General features: G+C 39.2%; 1 protein-coding gene across 6 annotated transcripts in view; it reads right to left on the reverse strand.

Moving 5' to 3' along the window:
- The window catches only part of TET1 (tet methylcytosine dioxygenase 1), an 80,564-nt gene that overhangs the window by 24,820 nt on the left and 36,519 nt on the right, over positions 1–19,225 (reverse strand). For all 6 annotated transcript variants that reach the window (XM_055719603.1, XM_005433445.4, XM_055719602.1 and 3 more), the window contains 5 exons: positions 18,681–18,771; positions 17,956–18,049; positions 4,837–5,045; positions 3,708–3,858; positions 269–358 (listed from right to left, as the gene is read on the reverse strand). In XM_055719603.1, coding sequence (XP_055575578.1) covers positions 269–358; positions 3,708–3,858; positions 4,837–5,045; positions 17,956–18,049; positions 18,681–18,771 — 635 coding nt within the window. The remainder of the gene's footprint in view (positions 1–268; positions 359–3,707; positions 3,859–4,836; positions 5,046–17,955; positions 18,050–18,680; positions 18,772–19,225) is intronic.

Genomic DNA, 19,225 nt, shown 5'->3' on the forward strand with positions numbered 1-19,225 from the left:
AATAAAAACATTTTATTCACAGTATTACCTCTAAGCCATTTACGTGTGCACAGCTCAAGGCATAACTTAACCATCAGTTTGAATAAAAAAGGTGCATTATTTTAAAACTAGCCAAATGAAGCAACTGCTGTAAATAAGCAATGGAATCCACCACGTCTGTGAGGTCTGTGGCTTCTACCGACAAACATACTTTGGGGTTTCATCTTGTTTTTAAACTATGCTGTCTGTTCAGAGCTACAGCTACACCAGCTGAATGTCACAGGCCTACCTGGTTCTGGAAAGCTTCAGGAGCAAGCTTTTTATAAACCGGAGCCAAATCAGTAGCTAAAGTTTGCAAATTATTTTCAAGAAGTTCCTCCTGCAGAGAAAGGTGACATTTAGAGTGTTGTAATTTGCTTTGTAAGACTCTAATCCAGATTAAAGATGCCTAACAAGTCAGTCTGTATTTCACAGTTTATTAATCTGACTTCTCTTCTGCTGCCCTTTGTCACTAACCGGAAAAAAAGTTCACTATTGCATGACTAAAATACCAAAATCATTACATGTAAGTTAACCAAGTAACAATGGAGGACATCTGCTAAGGCGAAGAAACCCAACACACACAGAACCAATTTCTGCATCATTTCCCCCGAGCTGATATGTGGACTGTCAAGGAGGGAGGAATGTTTCACACAAAATAGAGAAGTAACATCCAGAAGAGAAAAATTACACCACATGCTGAGTGGAGATGGAACCCCAGGTCTTCTTGTAGCGTTTTGCTTATGGGGCCTTAATTTATGTTGTCACAGCCCTGCTAAAAGAAGCCTAGGTTTCCACCACCTTTTGCTTTTAATTGTATGAGTAACTCCCAGTAGCATTTAACATTAATTTAATCTCTTAGGGGAAAAGGTACATTTCTAACATTGCAACAGAACTTTTATCAGGAACATTTGTTAAATATTTTGTTCTTCGGAGGTGCAAAACTCAGGACTTTATGGAAATGTGTATCTACTAGATTTGGAAGTAATACTCCTTTCCTTGGGCTAAGCCATATAAACATGGAACCAGCTAGGTGGGCTTCTATGGCAGTCTAACATTTAAGTGCTTACTTCTAGAAACAACCCATATGTTCTCTTCCTAAATTTTTGCTTTTCCAGGAAAATCACCAACCAACTGGGAAAGAAAAAGGTGGTGATACACTGCCTACTTTGTTTTCCTCCAAGGGCCGGGCTTTGAGAGACAACCGCAGCTTCGGTTTTGCATACTGTATAGTGGCAAAAAGCAACAGTTGATTTTGTTTAAAAAAAAACAAGAACAAAAAAATTTCCAAAACCAAAACTCCGTTATCACCATATACTGCAAACACAAATGTATGTAAACATACGGATAATTTCACATTTTTCAATGTGATGTTACATTACAAATTGATACTGTATTTTTTAACTCATACAGTTTATCAACAGTTGATTGGGACCACAAGTTTTTCTGAACTGCACTGAAGGTAACGCACCCTTAATTATCTGTCCTACGTACTATTCTTACCTAGGTATATTACACCCTTAACCTCATCTCACTCCATCCAGTGCCTCAAATGATCCAAATCTTTCTGGACTTCGAACTATCTTCTTCTTAATTTGCTATACCTCCTAGCTTTATGTCATCTGCAAAATCATCAATATCCAATATTTAGCTAAAAGAAGCATGTGCTAAAAAAATTAACGACAAAACCAAATTAAGAGAAAAATTATTTACCAGTAATTTCACTTCTTTGAAGTGCACTGACAAGCTGCATGCACACTGCACCTGCCCCAGCACCACTGCCACCAAGAGCTGGAGGCTTTTGCACAGTGGTAGCCTAAGGGTGCATGTGCTCCCCTTGCAGGCACACACCGCCTGGAATACCTGTCAGCTGTGCCACCCTCATCCCTCTCAGCTGCAGAATACAAAGAGGTTTTAAAACAACTTCCATGGAAAAGGGAAAGCTGCTATAAATGCTGTTGTGCTTCAGTAAGTGTGCAAATGGAGCTCAGGGTGGCCACTTGGCAGACTCAAGAGGAAGTGATATCACCAGCACAGCTTGCAGTCTCACAAAGCACATTCCCATCAAAGACAGATCTATTTGAGCTGTCTCGTAAGAGATCTGGCACAGCCTAATATTTCATTAGGCAGCACATATCAAGGTTGCCACCTTTGTTGATTCATCAGCCAATGTTATTAAAAACATTAGAAACCTACAGAGAAAACACATGCACAGAATGCTCCATGCCTAGCATTACACAAGGGAAGAACCTACAAACACAGGATCACAGAGAATGAAAAAGGACAAAGGAGGAGGAGCAGGGCTTCTAAGAAAGAATCCCTAATAAATACATTTTTCCATAAATGAAAATGTCTAGAACAAATTCCTTCTTGAGACAAGCAGGGCTATTTTCAGCTTGTACTGCCTTTGCCTTAGTTGTGTATTCAGTGAGAAGGGCAGAAGGACTGCGTGCGCTTTATTCTGTTTAGGCAGAAGCCCCCCCCTTTAAGCCCTAATGAAGTCTGTGAATACCCACAGTGCGAGTGGACAGCACAACTCTGAGGAGACTGAAGGGTTTGCATTCCCACACATATGCATAAAAGATGCTTCATCAAAAAATAGGACTTGGGAGGAATATTTAGCTCCAGTGAAACAACTGACTTCACTCTCTTCCAAGAAACAATTAACATTTCACATTGTGTATACACCACACATCAAAAAAAGCAAGAGTACCTCTGCTACTGTCTGGACTCCACCCAGCTAGGTATTTTCTGTAGCTAGCAGCAGTGGAGTTCAGGAGCTGAGAAAGATGATGGGCAGGTGACCCAAACAGAGCGCTAGGTAACTGACTGCGCTGTAGTATATGTCTCTTCAAGCATGCCAGATGTGCTAGTAAAGCCATGACACTTTTATCTAGGAGTTCCACAGGGAAGTGGGGTTAGAGCCATCTACAGTCAGAACCAACGGTACTGTTGAGTTACGCTGAGGAACATATGTTCATGAGGCAGTGGTTATCAGTCTATAACACCTGATTTCTTTTTCATTAAATTATTCCCATTGTAAAAAACATTTGGTTGGTTTTGGTTTTAGAGGTTTTTACTTCACATATCACCATGTTTTCTGTGCTGTCTCAGCTTCATGTCATCACTGACACTCATAAGCAGCAATTACAGTATCATTTCACTGTATCATATCTTGGCATGTTCATTTCCTTCAAGAATGTTTATAAAACATGCTGTTCACAGAAAAACCAGTTTATTCTAGGTGGCAGACAGAAGACCAGGTTGTCAGCGGGTCAGCCAGCAGTGTGAAAGCAGTGCAGCCCAAGGTACAAAATTTTCCATGACAAGACAAAAGGACTAAATCTATGAGGTGCAGGCTTTGGTGCTTAGGAAAAAAATTTAGCTGTATTTTATACTTGCAAAGAATTAACATTACAGAGTTACACAGTGGAGCTAAATATGCATACAGAAAAGCATTTAAGGGTAATTTTAGGGTATCTTAATACATAGTAAGGGACACTAAATTTTCATACAGTGGTAAAATTAATAAGTTCTACAGTTACAAAACAGCTGGGTGCCTGTGTGAGAAGTTATGCATACATGTGTGAGAGAAAAGGGTGGATATCCGTAGATACAATTTCTAGTTCTGAAAATCATCGGAATAAATACCTGGAGGAAAAAAAACCAATGAATGAAATAAATCTTACTTGCTTAGGGTCATCTGTGAGAAGCCTAAATTTCCTGGGGTTTTTGCTTCTGGCAAACTTACAGCCATTGAAATACATACTCCATGAACAGCCAAATGAGAATGACGCTCCACAAGTTTCTGGATCAAGTCCTTGACATGCACAAGTACGACTATGAAAGGAAATAAAGACATACCAAGTTGGCCGATAACACAGCTCTTTTTATCTTTTTCCTTCTGTTTTGCTTGTTTAAGTCAATGCTATTTGCTAGTTCTTTTATTATACATAGCATAAAACCACAGGAGTTTATGAAATATATGATTTAACCGGATACCTTTTGTTAATGAAATACTCGTGTAGAGGACTGACTTTTTTCCCCATAAAGACAGTCTCAACTCCCCAAAGCCCCAGTTCTGGGAAATAAATACATAACAATCAGTTACAGCTATATAGATATACCCACACTACTTCAATTTTTACTTTTCCAGTTGAATAAAATTTTTATCCCAGAAAATACTACTGCTACTAAAGCCCACCCCTAAATCCACAGTTATTTTGTTACATGTGACACTACCACTGGTTCCAAATACCACTGATCCAACTCTGAAAGTCTTAAAACTCCACTCAGCCTGACCCTTTAAAAACACAAGCATTAGATTCAGGTCACTGTACAGCTATTAGTGTCTGTTAAACACAGGCTAGACAAAAATCAGCACAAAGGCAGCACTGCTACAGAGCCTCAGCTGCAATATATTATCTAGTCAATTAAACTGAAGTCCTCCCAGAGACACAGAGAGGAAGATCCTAACCTTGAGTGTTCAGTCTGTCACTTATTTAAACAAATCACATATCACCTTCATAGCAGCTCGTTAGCATGGCCATGTATGCAAAGGGCACACTGACTGTCTTTGGGCAGCGTGCACAAAGCCAGAAGAGAAGCTCATGGCCATTCATTTCCCTGAATGCTCACAGCCTGGTCTCTAGGAAAAGCCAGGAACTAAGTTTTTTACTGAAATGACACCTAGTGGTTTGTAATTTTAAATGAGCTTTTTTACATTTATTTTATTAGTCGAACTATTGAATTCTCAAGTTACTTATTGCAGAACGTTCAACAAGCAACACAACAATCGTTCGCTATTAAATAACTTACTCTTCATTTAACGCACATCTACGGCTGGTGGGACAGCCGTATTTTCTGAGACTCTGTGTCAGTTCTTTGTACAGCGTATCAGCCAGGAGATGCGGGATCCCTTCCCAGGCCAGTATGAGAATCACGATGACGGCAGTTTGGCAGTGGTGTCCTGCACGCTGACGTACCAAGCACAGCAACTTTTCCTCATCGCTACTTCTTCGTATCACCTGGAAGAATCATTTTGTTTATTCTTTGATAAGCGTAGGAAACGCGTAACGTGCTGCTCTTCTCTGGGACATGTAAGGCCTGGAAGAGTAAGAAATACTGCCGCCCAAAGAGTGTCTGTCAGCAAGCAGGACTGGGACAGCATCACACACTGATCTCTGGTGTAGAACATGATTTTGCGTTGCCTTTTTACCTGTAGAAGAAATAGCAGTACATTTCACAGGAGGAGCAATATTTTAAACGTTCTACATAAACAACAAAGAAGATGCATTAAAGGAAAATAACCACTAGAAGGAAATAATAATCCCGAGACAACGTATCTGCTAAGAACCTAACAGTTAACCTTGAAAATAATACAGAGAACATACTGCCAAAACCCAGCACGCAGGTCCATAGCAGCACACCACAGAAGCACATGCAGGCGTCTGTTAGGATGGTTACCACAGTTATGTATCAGTACATAAAATGGTTCCCACCTTGCAAAGTAAGATTAGAAGAAAGCAATGAGAATAAACTGTGTTCTTGGTGAAGGAAACAATGAGATTTTTCAGAACACATCCCTAGACTACCTACATTACAGTTCTTAGCAGAGCGCTGAAGTTCTTACCAAACTGCATGATACACAACGCAATCTTTGTCAACCTTACCCATAAAACACAAAGACTAATACAATATGGATCAGTACAATATACCAATGAATAAAAAGGAATTTTTTAAAAATATCGAAGAACTAGACAGTCCTACTCCCCCATACTTAGGTTTTTTATCACAATCTGAAACAGAGCTGAAATTTAAAATGAAAAACCACAATAAAGCTAGATAGTATTAGAACATGATCTTTGAAAATATGTTTCTTTATTTTTCCAACGTGTTTTAGCCAGCATAGCCTGTACGAGGCCTCCAACAAAGCTGTCAAGATCCCAGTGTTAAGCTTCAAACACATTAGGCCTGGACCTCTCTTGGGCAGCAAAGGCCAAATCTTCCTCCTCGGCTCCACCGCACATGGATAGGGACCAGGAGGTCCCTCCTTACTGCGTGCAGAGGGCGGCTAAGGCTCTGCCAGCTCCACAGCAATACACTCGCTCAGAGCAAGCAGTCGGTCACCTTGGCTCTCCACCCAGCGCTCCCTCTCCACCAGCAGACCTCCCATAGGTATGGCACTAGTCACGGACTGTAAAAGCAGGAAGACAACGGTGTTTCACTTACTCTTTGAAAACCTCCAGATACCTGAGTTTTCATGCAGATTCCCTACTGGACTGATGTCAAAGCTTCTTTGTTGCCAGAAGTGCAGCTGTCATTTATGTGTGACCCCCAGCCTGATCAGCTCTGATTAAATTATTTGAACTCATTAAAAGTGGGGACCAAAGTACGCTTGCAATTAATCTGCAAATGAGAAAGTTTGCAATAGATGAACAGTTTCAGAGGGAATCTGTGCCAGCTTAGCAGGAAGAAGCAACCTTAAAGTTAATTTGTGTCTTCTAAAGTTAATCATGCAGTCTTACAATCAGCTTTAAACATCATGAGAAAACAAGCAAAGGCATCTGAGGTACCCTTGCTCAAAAGGAGTCTTGGTTGTGACTGACCAACGAGTACAGTATTTTTTACAAAGAAAGAAAAATAATGCAACTCATTTACATTTGAGTGAGGTTTACAGAAAATCTATTATGGCTGATACACAATACAGTTATTCACGTCAGTGTGAGCTTTACATTCCTGAGGCAGCACAGTTCCTTCAAGGAGGAGAGAAATTGAGGGTTTTTTACTCAGCATGAAGGGTGATGCTTTTACTTTTTTGTTTGTCTGGGGGTTTGTTTTGTTTCTGGAGTTTGTGACTTCAATAAGGTTATCTGGTACCTTATAGTTTCTCAGTACAACATCAGGTTGCCTTTTTTGAGTTCTCATATAGTTCTAAACTGGAAATACACAGTCCAGGAAAACTGACAGGCAAACAGGAAGGAAATTTATAGTTAAACATAGCTGGAATTTGCTTCATTATGCATACAGTGGAGAATGCAGTGCTCTTATTGGACCCAAAAACATTTTACAATTCATCATCTTTCAGGCCACAAAGGTAGCGAATTGATTTGTCAGCTGTCTGAATTTACTTTCCGTGGCTCTTGAGAGGTTATATGGTATGCTCATCTGCCTACAGGTGGAGTGCTCCCATCCTTTTGTTACCAGAGGTAAGGCACTTTTCTCACCTGTCTGTTTAGAAGAACACATCTTGCACCAAAACAATCACGGTTCCCCTGGGCCCGCAGACAGAGCTGGAGCCATCGTGCTTTTCCTGCGTAAACTGGCGATACCCCTGTCAGACGTGCTACAGCTGACATTCTCAAGCAGGAACAGAGCCTCTCTTCTGTGACAATATATCCACAGCAACACCCCAGTCAATATACAGAAAAGCACATTTGAGCAAGACAACCACAAACCATCAAGTAAATCCAGCCAGCTGAAACACCATGTCATTCTTGAGGATTTAACGGTTTTTCTAGTGGGGAAAGAGCCACGGCAGTTGCCATAGTTTGACTCGGTGACTTCTTAGTTACAGTAACACTGATGTAACTCTCTTATTGCTAGATGTATACCGTATTATAAGTGTGTGTGTGTATATACACACACATATGTACCTATATAAAGCAAAAGTAAAACTGCATTTTTGTTACTAGTGGTTATCTGAGTAATCCAATCCAAAATATGACTACTAACTGTGTAGTGCTGGTCAAGATTTTGCCTGATGTGCTTACAGATCTGACTTCTTACTGTTTTTTAAGTAAAAGAGCTAGTAAGGCTTTAGTTGACGGATCATTTCTTGAATTACTTTTTAGCTGTCTCCACTTTATTTCTATTCCAGTTTCTGCAGCTTGTAATTACTGGGGATGAATCCAAGATCTTTTCACCCTTAAACATCTCCTAACCATACAGTGTTTTAACCACCTGCCCCCGCCCCTTTACTTTATGGAAACATCACTTGCTAAATTCATACAACAGCAACACCATCTTAGTGGTGTCACCAGAAGAGTAGTATAAATAAAATCTCAGCCTACACTTTAGTTTACTTTATTCTTTTCAGCGTGCATTTGACACTGTGTCCTCCTCAGTAGGGTAAACGCTGTCACTACCACAGATAATACAATAATAATGCAATTTATTAATCAGTTCTTCATGCAATCATTTAAAATGTGTATTTATTTGCTATTGCTTGCAAACATAATTCCCAGTGTACTTATTGCTTACCTATGAAACACTGAGATGCCAGATATTAAGTTAAATATGTAACAAATACAGCAAGTCCCTGAATGTTTCCTCAGACTATAAGCCATGCACAAATCAGCTGGCAAATCTTGTGTCCAAAAGCTGTTGGTACTATTCATGATAAAGTGATAAAGTGATAAAGCAAATAATTTAATACTTCAGTTTGTTTAATTTTGGTCCCTAATACATTTAAAAGGGATGAAAAATCAAACATTTAAGTGGTGGAATTTTAAAGCTCCGTTTTTAAAATGGCAGAATAAAAACATTTTCCCCTGCAATTACTTTTCCACACAAACTAACCATGTGGAAGTGTGGACTTCTTAGTGAGTCACATAGAAAAATAATCAACAAAACAGACTTGTAATAAGTCGGTATAACACTTGAATGTAACAAGCAATAGGACAATAGCAAACGGCCTCAAGTTGCGCCAGGGGAGGTTTAGATTGGATATTAGGAAAAATTCTTCACCAAAAGTGTTGTCAAGCACCGGAACAGGCTGCCCAGGGAAGCAGAGGAGTCACCAACCCTGGAGGCATTTAAGAGGTGTGTAGATGTGGCGCTTAAGGAAAAGGTTTAGTGGTGGACTCAGCCGTGCTGGGTTAATGGTTGGACTCCGTGATCGTAAAGGTTTTTTCCAACAGAAACTATTCTATAGTCATCTTTCTGCAGGTATGTAGGGCCAGATTATCCCTGAACTTGTTTGAGCAAGCACTAGCTGTCATCAGTACGAAGTATCCATCAAAAGATTCCCACATGAACAATGAATCATCCGTTTCAGCTGCAATGCAGCACTTCTGGAAAGCAACAGACCTAACAAACTCGCCCACAATGCTTGATCAGTATTTACCGGCCCCGTTCTGCACTCACAACAACGGGGTGTGATGTTATGTGCTACTCATTCCGTCACCTGTTTGCTAACATAACCATGTCTAGGACAAAAGGAAAAACTGAAATGGGACACTCCTCCTTCCAAAGAGCTGTCTTATGCACACGCGTATTTGGACACACGATACCACGATACATCCTTGCAGGCTGCTGAGTTGGGCAGGATGCTGATGTATTCTGACTGTTTTCAAAAACCAAGTTGTGTACATCCCTCCCGTGCTGTAGTCAGGCACCCACCCTACCACTCTGTACTATGCCTGTTCTGCATTATTATGGCTCTCTGTGTCCTGTTTATGTGTACATCTAAAGGAAGGCAGCAGTTCAAGTAATTAATTTTATTACGTAGCCCAGATATTTGAAAATGGCAGAATGTGAGAATAAGAGCAGGCCTTCAAAGTGAGCCAGCCAGCCAGCCAGCAAGGAGAGAAATACAATCAACAGCGACTATGGCAACATACCACAGCTAAACCTCTGTTTCTACACACCACAAAAGGTAGAAGTTTACCCAATTTTCTTAAGAGAAAGCATAAGCCAAAAGCTAAAGTGTATTTACTGAAGAAGAACCACAGAGCAGAATTTGCGCCAGCAATTCAGCAACAAGTTATGGGATAAACAAGAGGAAAAGTTAGTTTTTTCACTCCTTCACATACAAGGACAGTGAAGAGACAGAAAGGCATGCTAAGATTAAAGAATACAAGAACAGGACAAGGTCAGGAGCGGACTGTCCAGCCTTATCCTGAGAGTGACTAACAGCAGTTGCTAGGGATGAGGAGTAAGAAAGGCCCTTGGATGCGGAGATGCTTCTCAACAACCACAAGGCACCTTCCAGGCACCTGCCAGCAGCTTGGAAAATAATGGTCTCTCCCAGCTTTTGAAGGATTTGCTTTTTGAGCATCTGTCTACTCACTTCTAAATCTCTGCAGCATTCTACCACCCACTACCCTCCTGGGCAAAGTTCAGTTCCAGACTGTGTGAAAGAAAAAACCGATACCTTTTCTTCAGGGTGAGCTCGCCCCTGCTAGTGCGCTCTGGTTTTGATACAGGGTGACTGTGAATAACAGGGGCTATGCAGCTCTCCGTGCCACCAGAGCCTTTAGAGCGCCTTCTCCCCTTCCCTCTGCGCCAGGCCGATGGGTCTGTACCTCTACCTGCCTTTGCTAGTTCTGCTGTGCTTTGAGTTGAGGGACCAGAACTGGACAGTGTTCAAGACTGGGGTGCACCATGCTTTCTCACACAGGTGTAATTATGTTTTTTTAATGTTTTATGTTTTCTTTGCTCCTCCCCAGTAATTCTCCCCAGTTTCTTTCGGTGTTTTCACCACTGCTGAACACTGAAGCTGATGTATAACAAACTGTTTATCCCAAGCAGCAACACGCAACCTAGTGCCCATCGCTGTATATGAATATAGAACATTCTACTTTTTGTGTAACTGTATTTATCAAGTGAGTTTTATCTATCACTTTAGCAGCCATTCGTTCTGGATCACAAGTCCTTCCTGCTCTTCCATGATATGTGTCCCTCCTCATTATCCTGAAAAACTTCGTATCGTCAGCAGTTTGTCACCTCAGTGTCTCCCACTTTTTTCAAACAATTTCTGAGTGTATTGAACAGCTATCGATAAAACCTGCTGCAGCTGTCCAAAAGCTGAAGTTCTACTTATTTGAATTATTTCTTTTAGATTGTTGAAGCAACTGTCTCAACCCTTGGCAGGAGCTCTAGAACAAGGAATAAGTACACTGTGAATAAAAATTACTTGATATCCTTAAACATAAGCCAGTCTATCTAAATTAGCACGTACATGACTTATGCAAGTAGCTAAGGGGCGACTGCAGAAGCTCAGCATACCAGATGCTGAATTACCACATGGATGAGAAATTACTTTCCAATTTAGGATCACCAGAATAGTTTTGTTAACATGACACAAACCAGACACCACCAGCAAATTTTAATTGCCAGCTAAATGCACCGCTATAAATTACTGGGTGAAATAAAAATAATGGAACCAACAAAAAGGTCCTTTTTAGGTTTATTTCATCTCCATATGGTTCCACGGCAATAATCCCTCCTGTCCATTCTGAATTTCTTCAGTAAAACAGGGTATCAGTAGCTGATTTTAAAGTGAGAACATAGCTCAACTGCTCACTGTGATTTCCTGAAATAGGCAGCTCAGGACACTCTGGCTCCAGGTTTTCCAACCTGCAGATTTTACCTCTGCACAAAGTTCACGTATGGAGTCTTTTCTACACAGGACAAGATTCTCTGCTAAGCTACAATTCCATAATAACCTACAGCAGTGCAAAATGAAAGCTCGGTGCTGTTAAAACCTGCTGCTGTTCTACCAGGTGATGCTGTGTAACAGCAGGAGAAACATTCTTGTCTGCCACAGAAGCAAGTCTGCCCTCCCTTTTTCCTAATTCACTCCTACACACACGTTAAACGACATTAAACTCTCTTCTTACTGGAAAATGTTATATCCTCATTCTCAGCATGTCTAAGAGATATTAAAATGGAAATAAGTTCCACTTCCATAAATTCTCTCTTCTCAAGTACTAGCAGACTACATTAAGAGTTAGCACAGAACAGTCACTGTCCATCACAATACTACGAAGTTACTTAGCTGTTCTTACAGGAGTATCAGTGAAGTGTGGTATCTCCAATTATCTGCAGATGGGTTTTTTCAGGTTGCTGCTGGGAGCAGTATTGTAGCGTTTACAACTGTGCAGATTGCAGTATATATAGGTTAAATGACTCTTCTACAATCACACAACCAACACTGCAGAAATGAGGACAAAATTCCAGTCTCAACTCCCAGCATCCTCTTACCCTCCTGACTCCCTCAGAATTCCCTTTCTGTCATGTTTCAGGCAATGGTAAACTGCACCTCTTATGATACGGATGACAATAAGAATCTACTCTCTCTGTTCAGGTATCCCATTTTTTTAATTAAAGTAATGATAACAGGAACTTAAATGCTTGCTCTTTTTGTAATACTTAGTTAAGATAAACATAGCTTTTTCATTTAATGTTTACTCTATTAAAATATTTGAGTTCTTCTTCATATTAAACAATATTGAAACTTTTATTTACTTCAGAAACCATGTAAAAGAACCTGATAATTTTGATTGTCAAAGCATTGCAGCACTTAACAAAAAAAGGCTTTACTTTGGATAACATTACAAACATTTTCACCCAAAATAAACTCCTCTAATTCTGTACTTAGCAGGTGTGCCTCCTGGCAAACGGTGAAAATAGTGCTTGCACAGCTACAGTACCTGCTACACACACAAACTGAATGTATTACATGATTATAGCAATAAAGTGATGCTCTAATACACCATTGTCCAAAAAAGTGAACAAAACTCCCACCAACCACCCTCCTTGTGTGTCAGAATTAATTTCCTTCCAGAATTCTCCTATGGAGAACATAATTTAAACATAGACACAGTTTAATAAATTAAATAAAAGCTTTAAGTACAGTAAGCTGTTTAAAGCAGAATGGAGCTGCACATTCTACTTAAACCTGTGGCCAGAAGACAGTCAGTCCAGGAGAATTTGCTTTAAAGCCCTTTTCAAATATATTTCAAAAATTTCCTACTCTGCCATGTTCCAAATAGCACAACAGCTTCACTACCCCCAAGCCAGCAGTGCCGCACCAGGCCTCCTGACCATTTCACTGCCAGGTGGGGTACACAAAGTACCTTGCTCATTTCTCAGTTTGTTTTCCCTAATAAATTACACATCTCTTCTAATACTAACAGTAACTTATATGTAGAGAGCCTAGAAGCTGGAGTAACTTCTCAGTTTTCTTGCTTTTTCAATTTCCAATTTCAGTCACTTACTCAAGTCAAGCTAAACTAGAAAACTGAAAAAAAAAATAATCTCTGCATCTGCAGAAGAATCTGTTGTTATCAAGGCTCATGCAGCAGCCAATAAATTGTAGTTTTTGGCATTTAGCCACAAATTTCTATCAGTTCAATGATCTATAAAATCTTGGTTGTAACAGTGGGTTATCTAAGCATTACTTTAAAAAAAAATCATTAATTTCAGTGGCTTATATTAGGTTCAGGTCCGTACAGGACTAATTTCAAATTTAGCTGTATTTTATAAGTATTTGTAATCAGGTTTTTTACCCATTTTTAATCCATCCCTATTTTTTATTGTTTATATATCTTACTAATATACAACAACACTGTAATACTACAGGAAAGTTAATAAAGATCTGTCAAGTTATAAACATAAAACCCAAGTAAGGCAGACAGTACAGAAGTGAAAAAGTTTGAGAAACTACTTGCAAAAGATAGAAAAGCCCCATAATACTGTATTTGCAAACAAATCAAGGCCACCAGCAGGCTAACAGAATCTGAAGGGTCAACAGATCATAAAAGGCTGGGGGTGGGGGGTTGGGGTGGGGGGAAGCAATCAGAGAAGATAAGGCTCAAGATGAAAAAAACACTGGTTTGGGAAGATTCCTATATCAGAAGCCTTCTTCACAGGGGATGATCAAGGATTTTTTTTCCTGAAGTTAAAGCTCTGACAAAAGTGGTCAGAGGACAAAACAATAAAAAAACCACCAAAAACCATGCCCCCCACCAAACAGTAGCAATTTGCTAAGTTCAAATAATACCCACAAAAGCAACTCAAGGATGAAACAACTGAAGTATTAAATGCGATGTGCACTGTTTTGATTTATAATACATTAGCATCAAAGGGCCTGAAGATTACCAAGAGGATACCACTTTATAAAAAGACCCTAGAAGAAATATGTTGATTCAGTGATCCCACTAGCCTGGTATCTCTGTGGGGCAAAGCCATGATCACACAGGGAACTATGAGGCACAGGGAAAAGTAAAATAAACTTTTCTGAAGTCACAGCTCAGTCATACTGCAGCTCCTTCTAGATTTCCAAAAGCCATTGAGTAAGGTTCCTTAGTAAAGGCTCTTAAAAAAACCCTAATGTGTCTTGGGACAAATCAAAAGACCACACATCAATAACTGGTGAAAAGACATGAAACAAAGGCTGGTATGTCTCCGATGAGAGCTCTGTAGAGCTGTGTTCAAGCCTGTGCTCTTCAGCATATTTGTTAAGGGTAAATAAAAGGATGACAACATTTGTTGATGACACTAAGCAATTCAGAGTAGTGAAGACAAGCACAATCTGCAAACAAATGAAGGAGGAGCTCATACTGCTGAGCGGGCAGTAAAATGGCAGATAAATTTCACTGTAGATGTGCATATTTAATGCACATGGTGAAAACAATTCTATTTTTAGATAAAGATGGACTCCGAGCTGGCCATTACCATGCAGGAATGAGAATCTGGCATAATGATAGAAAGCGCTATGAAAATGTCGAATCACTGCTCTGCAACAGAGAAATAGCACAAACAACTGCTAGGAATTACCGAGAATAGAGCACAAGGCTGAAAACATTACACCAGCATTTTAACTCCTAGCATAAGAGAACAGGAAGGAAAAGGAAAAACACAGATGGCAACATTTATGAAAGGCAACTGAACACAAAGTCACTGTCTCCAGCTCAGGGAACCACAGAGCTGTGAATTACTGGAAACCAAGTGAATCTTCTGGGAGGCAGCTGCCCTGCTCTTATACCTTTATGCCATCGGTCAGTGCCGGAGATGGGATATTGGCAAGAAAAACCTCCAACCTGACCCGGCCGTTTTTAATTGCTTCTTATCTCTTGTCTTTATTCAGAGCTGGAGCCTTAAAAATTATATTGCAACTCTGAATAAAGACGACAGATAGCAATGATAGCTTAGCTGATCCAAGCCAATGTCCACTGAAAGCAGAAGGAACCCACAGGAAATGGGTTTAATCAAGAAAACATTAAGACCTGCAGCTGACCCCCTCTGAGGTCAGTGACATGTATCTTTGACTTCAGTGCAGCAGGGCAAAGCCTACAGGAGTTACTCACAAACAACTAACAAATTCATAAACCATTTCACATCAGTCGAGGTAACTGTAATTTACCACCAGACATACCAAGAAAAGGAAAAAAACCAACAACCACCCCACAACCATGGGACCAACACGTGTCAAGTCACTTATCCCTGGCTGGTTATAGGGGATTCCCAGTAACATGAAACTTTTTATTATATGAATGGGTTACTAAGAATGACAGGCCAGTAATTTCAGTACTTCAAAGGGTTTTTTTCTTTAACTTATTATGAAGTATGACTTGGGCAAATCAAAAAAGCAAAAGAAATCCAAACAGAAAAGAGTACGTTTATCCTGACAGATGTCACAGAATGGGAAGTTATTTTCTAATCATACAGCTATCACCTACACAGATATCCACACATTTGAAATCTCTGGCAAAACTATTAATTCTGTTTTGACACAAAAATGAGACTATACAATTCGATGTAAAAAAAGTCAAGAGGTCAAGCAGTCGCCTTGCCACGGCATGTAGTGAAAACAATAGCAAGCCCATCTTCACTGCACAGTTTAGTTCACGTGGGTGTCGGTCTAATGCTTACACATACAGCTACCACAAGGTCTCAAACCCTAGGTAGTATTTACTAATAGTATTTAGGTTTAACTAATAGGAGCATTCTTGTCCACATCCAGAGGGACAAAGTATCACCCTGAAATATAATACATGAAAAAAATACAGGAAAGACAGATACTCATTTCTTCTCAAAAGAAAAGTGATAGAGAAAAGATTCTGCTAGTTTGTGATAATCTGAAATATAAGGAAGAAAACATCAGCTCCTTTCGGGGAGTCTGTTTCAGTAAGTGTTTAACACACCAGACACATATCTGGAGCCACTTAAGCAAAACCAGTTTAGGAGGGAATCAGTATTATGAAATGCAGTCACTAACAGAAGAATGTTAGTAAGGTATCTTAGAAAGCTTCTTTTAATCTTAAAATGTTTCTAATGAACCAGTAAGACAAAATTATCTAGTAGAAATAGGGAAAATTAACTGGGAGATCAACAGATATATTCAATTTTTTTTAATCATATTTACTTCAGCAAAGCTTCATCGTGGTCCTCTCACCAGCAAGTCTCAGGAGCCCTAAGGGCAATAGCTTGTCCATCTGCAAAGCAGAAATTACTCTGTCCCAAAGTACATTGTAAATGAGTAAGTGAAAGTCTCTGTGCAGCTGACAGAACCTTGTGACTACAATTATCAGAGAGCACAGCAAACTTTTTCCACAAAATGTGGATTTTGCACAGGATGAAACAGTTCTACAGAGATTTCAGTGATTTCCTTCCCTCTCTTGTACTGAACAGTCACACAGTAACAGCAGACTTGGAAAAACATTCACCTCTTTAGGTCTGAACTTGCACACACAAAAAGGCACTGCTGCATAAAACAAGATTGGAACTTCAGTTAAATGAACATTAAAGCTTACTCTCGCTGACACTTTACATACAGAAATGTCAAAATCTACCTAACTGGAGAGCAGGTCCCTATACCTTAACACAGCCTTTACTGTATGCATCCGAGTGCTTTCTGACTGTCATGATGTACACACGTCGGACACCTACAGCCATGCAGATATACAATAAAATCTATCATTTCTGCTTTACATAAAGGACAGTATGTTGATACTGGCAACAGAAAAATCAAGTTTAAGAGTTAGTTTTAAATGCCTTCTTCCTTTCAAAGGCTCACAAGTATTTCTGAGGTAAGATTTTTAACTCCTGTCCTCTGTTAAAACTGAGTGTTTTATTTAGTTGAAATACTGAAAAAAAAAAAATAAAAATCACTCCTTTCTTTTGGGGTCAGTTGTTTATGAAATTAGTTTTACCATCTTTTTTTCCTGGATGCTGATTTGTTACTAAATATTATCTAAAGCAACATGCACATATGGATTCCTTTCTGAACAATAGTTTACGTATCTAGTATGGAAAACACACTTTGACTGTTCCAAACACGAGCAGTAAATATTTAGCATGCGATACCATTCACACATAATATGTAATAACCCTATTTTTGTCATGTAATCACAAATGTCAGTCTACCAACTGTACAGTTACCGTCATCCTTTTTTCAATCAAGTCTGAAATTCCTAAATACATCAATAACATTTTTTTCTTTTAACAACCAGGTTAATTTGTTTTTTCCAAAACTCAGTTACAAGATTTCCAGTCTACTAGTTACCTCCCTCGGTGGTTTCAGCAAAGATTAAGGACAATCAATTCTTGCCAAGCTCTCTCCTGGAGCTTGTGTCTGTTACCTCATTTCCTGGCTCCTATGAAGCAATGTGAGACAAGATTTTGGTGAAAACTATCACCATAACATTTACATTTCCAAATACTGACTTCAGTTTCTCAAAAATAGTGATGAACTCCATGGCATATGAGATTGAACTTCCTCATCCATCATACTCTCTTTTCTTCAGGTGTTCATAAACTAAAAAAATGTTACTGGATAGTTTTCCAACTCTCCCAAGCAAGCATCCCTTCTTTTCTCTCTTTCACACTTTCCAATAACATATTTCACTATAGACTCCAACTTTTGGTCGTTGTCAGGGTCTTCTTACCCTTAATTTCATCATCTGCTACCTCTCTTAAGCACCTCTCACACTCATTCAAACCACTACATAACACACAGCACCACATTTTAAATAAAGAAATAAGTAAATTGTTTTCTTTAGCTTCATCATTTACACAGACTGTAGATCAATTAAATGAAGAATGAAATCTTCAATAAAGATCAGAATATATTTAAGCTCAAGGACTACATATCACTTGATATTTAAAAGCCACACAAAATTATTTTACTGCTGTAACATAAAAACTTACCCACTTTGCAATTGGACACCCCTGAGAGCTTTTTCCTTCTTTTCCTGTATAAACCACTACCTCTATTCTTACAGCGCTTCCTTTTGCTCCATACCTGTATTAAAAAAAGTTTATGAGTAAAACAAACTACTGTAGATCAGTTTAAAACAGGAAACATTTTCAATAAAACAAGAATAACAAACTTAGCTTTACTGAGAATGTTAGAAAACCAAAGTATTTATAATGTCAAAAAATACTTAAATTTAAAAGCCTATTTGCAAGAGTGATATTCAACATCTCTCTTCTGATAACAAGCTTCTGCCACTGAGGAAACATTGTCTGGGGAAGAAATGTTATCTGCATATAAGTCTTAGTGCGCTTAACCACTAACGCGACCTTTCTGTTCAGTTTGCCACAGCTTCTTCGCATGTAGGGCACTAGAAAAACTAATTCTACCAGCTGCTAACCTCTGTCATTCTTATTTATTTCAATGGCACCTGAAAGCACACTGCATTTGAAATTTAACCCTAAAGTTGCAAGAGCTCAGAAAAGACAGATGAGTTTGGAACTGAAATACGAACGCTCACCTCATGCACATCTGAACAGGAAAACATTTAACAAATGAGTACTGCAAGAAGTTCAGAAAAAGAAAGCTAAAACATAGAACCTGATTCCTCATAGCTCTTCTTCTTTCCTGTTTAGGCAGTCAGAAATACTGCGAGCATTAAATGCTGAATTTTCCTCACCTGTTCTCCATTATTTCTCTCACAGCAGCAACACTTGGTCCTGTCCCAAGGTGTGTGTAATATGGGCCTTCATCTTTCTCTATAATTTGCTCTGTAAGCAGGTTGAGAAAACTAAGTTGGCACATATGAAATTTATTTACACCATTACAAGTAAGCTTAGAAATGGTTTACAGAAACATCTTCCAAAATAAATTACAATACAGAACATTTGTCCCTGAAATGTAATGAATAAAGAATATGGCAGATTTTTCTCCTCAGAGGCATCAAAATTATTTTATGCTTGTTTCCTCCTATTAATCTGCTAGTATTTTTTCTTTATGTTATAAAGTATTCCTAATTATAGTAACATTTTGCATTCTTTACAAATTTTCATTACAGGAGCTGGCATGTATTGACTAAATAAGCTTCCCAATATCCTTGTTGGTAGGAAAACATTAATTTCTTTCAGACAAAGGAGAATTGCAAGGGGGGGGGGGGAGGGGGGAGAGGGGAGAAATAATTAACTGATACTCATATACTACTGAACAGAAAACATAATCCAAGCC

The sequence above is a fragment of the Falco cherrug genome, chromosome 9, assembly GCF_023634085.1.
Source record: "Falco cherrug isolate bFalChe1 chromosome 9, bFalChe1.pri, whole genome shotgun sequence".
Classification (NCBI taxonomy): Eukaryota; Metazoa; Chordata; class Aves; order Falconiformes; family Falconidae; genus Falco; species Falco cherrug.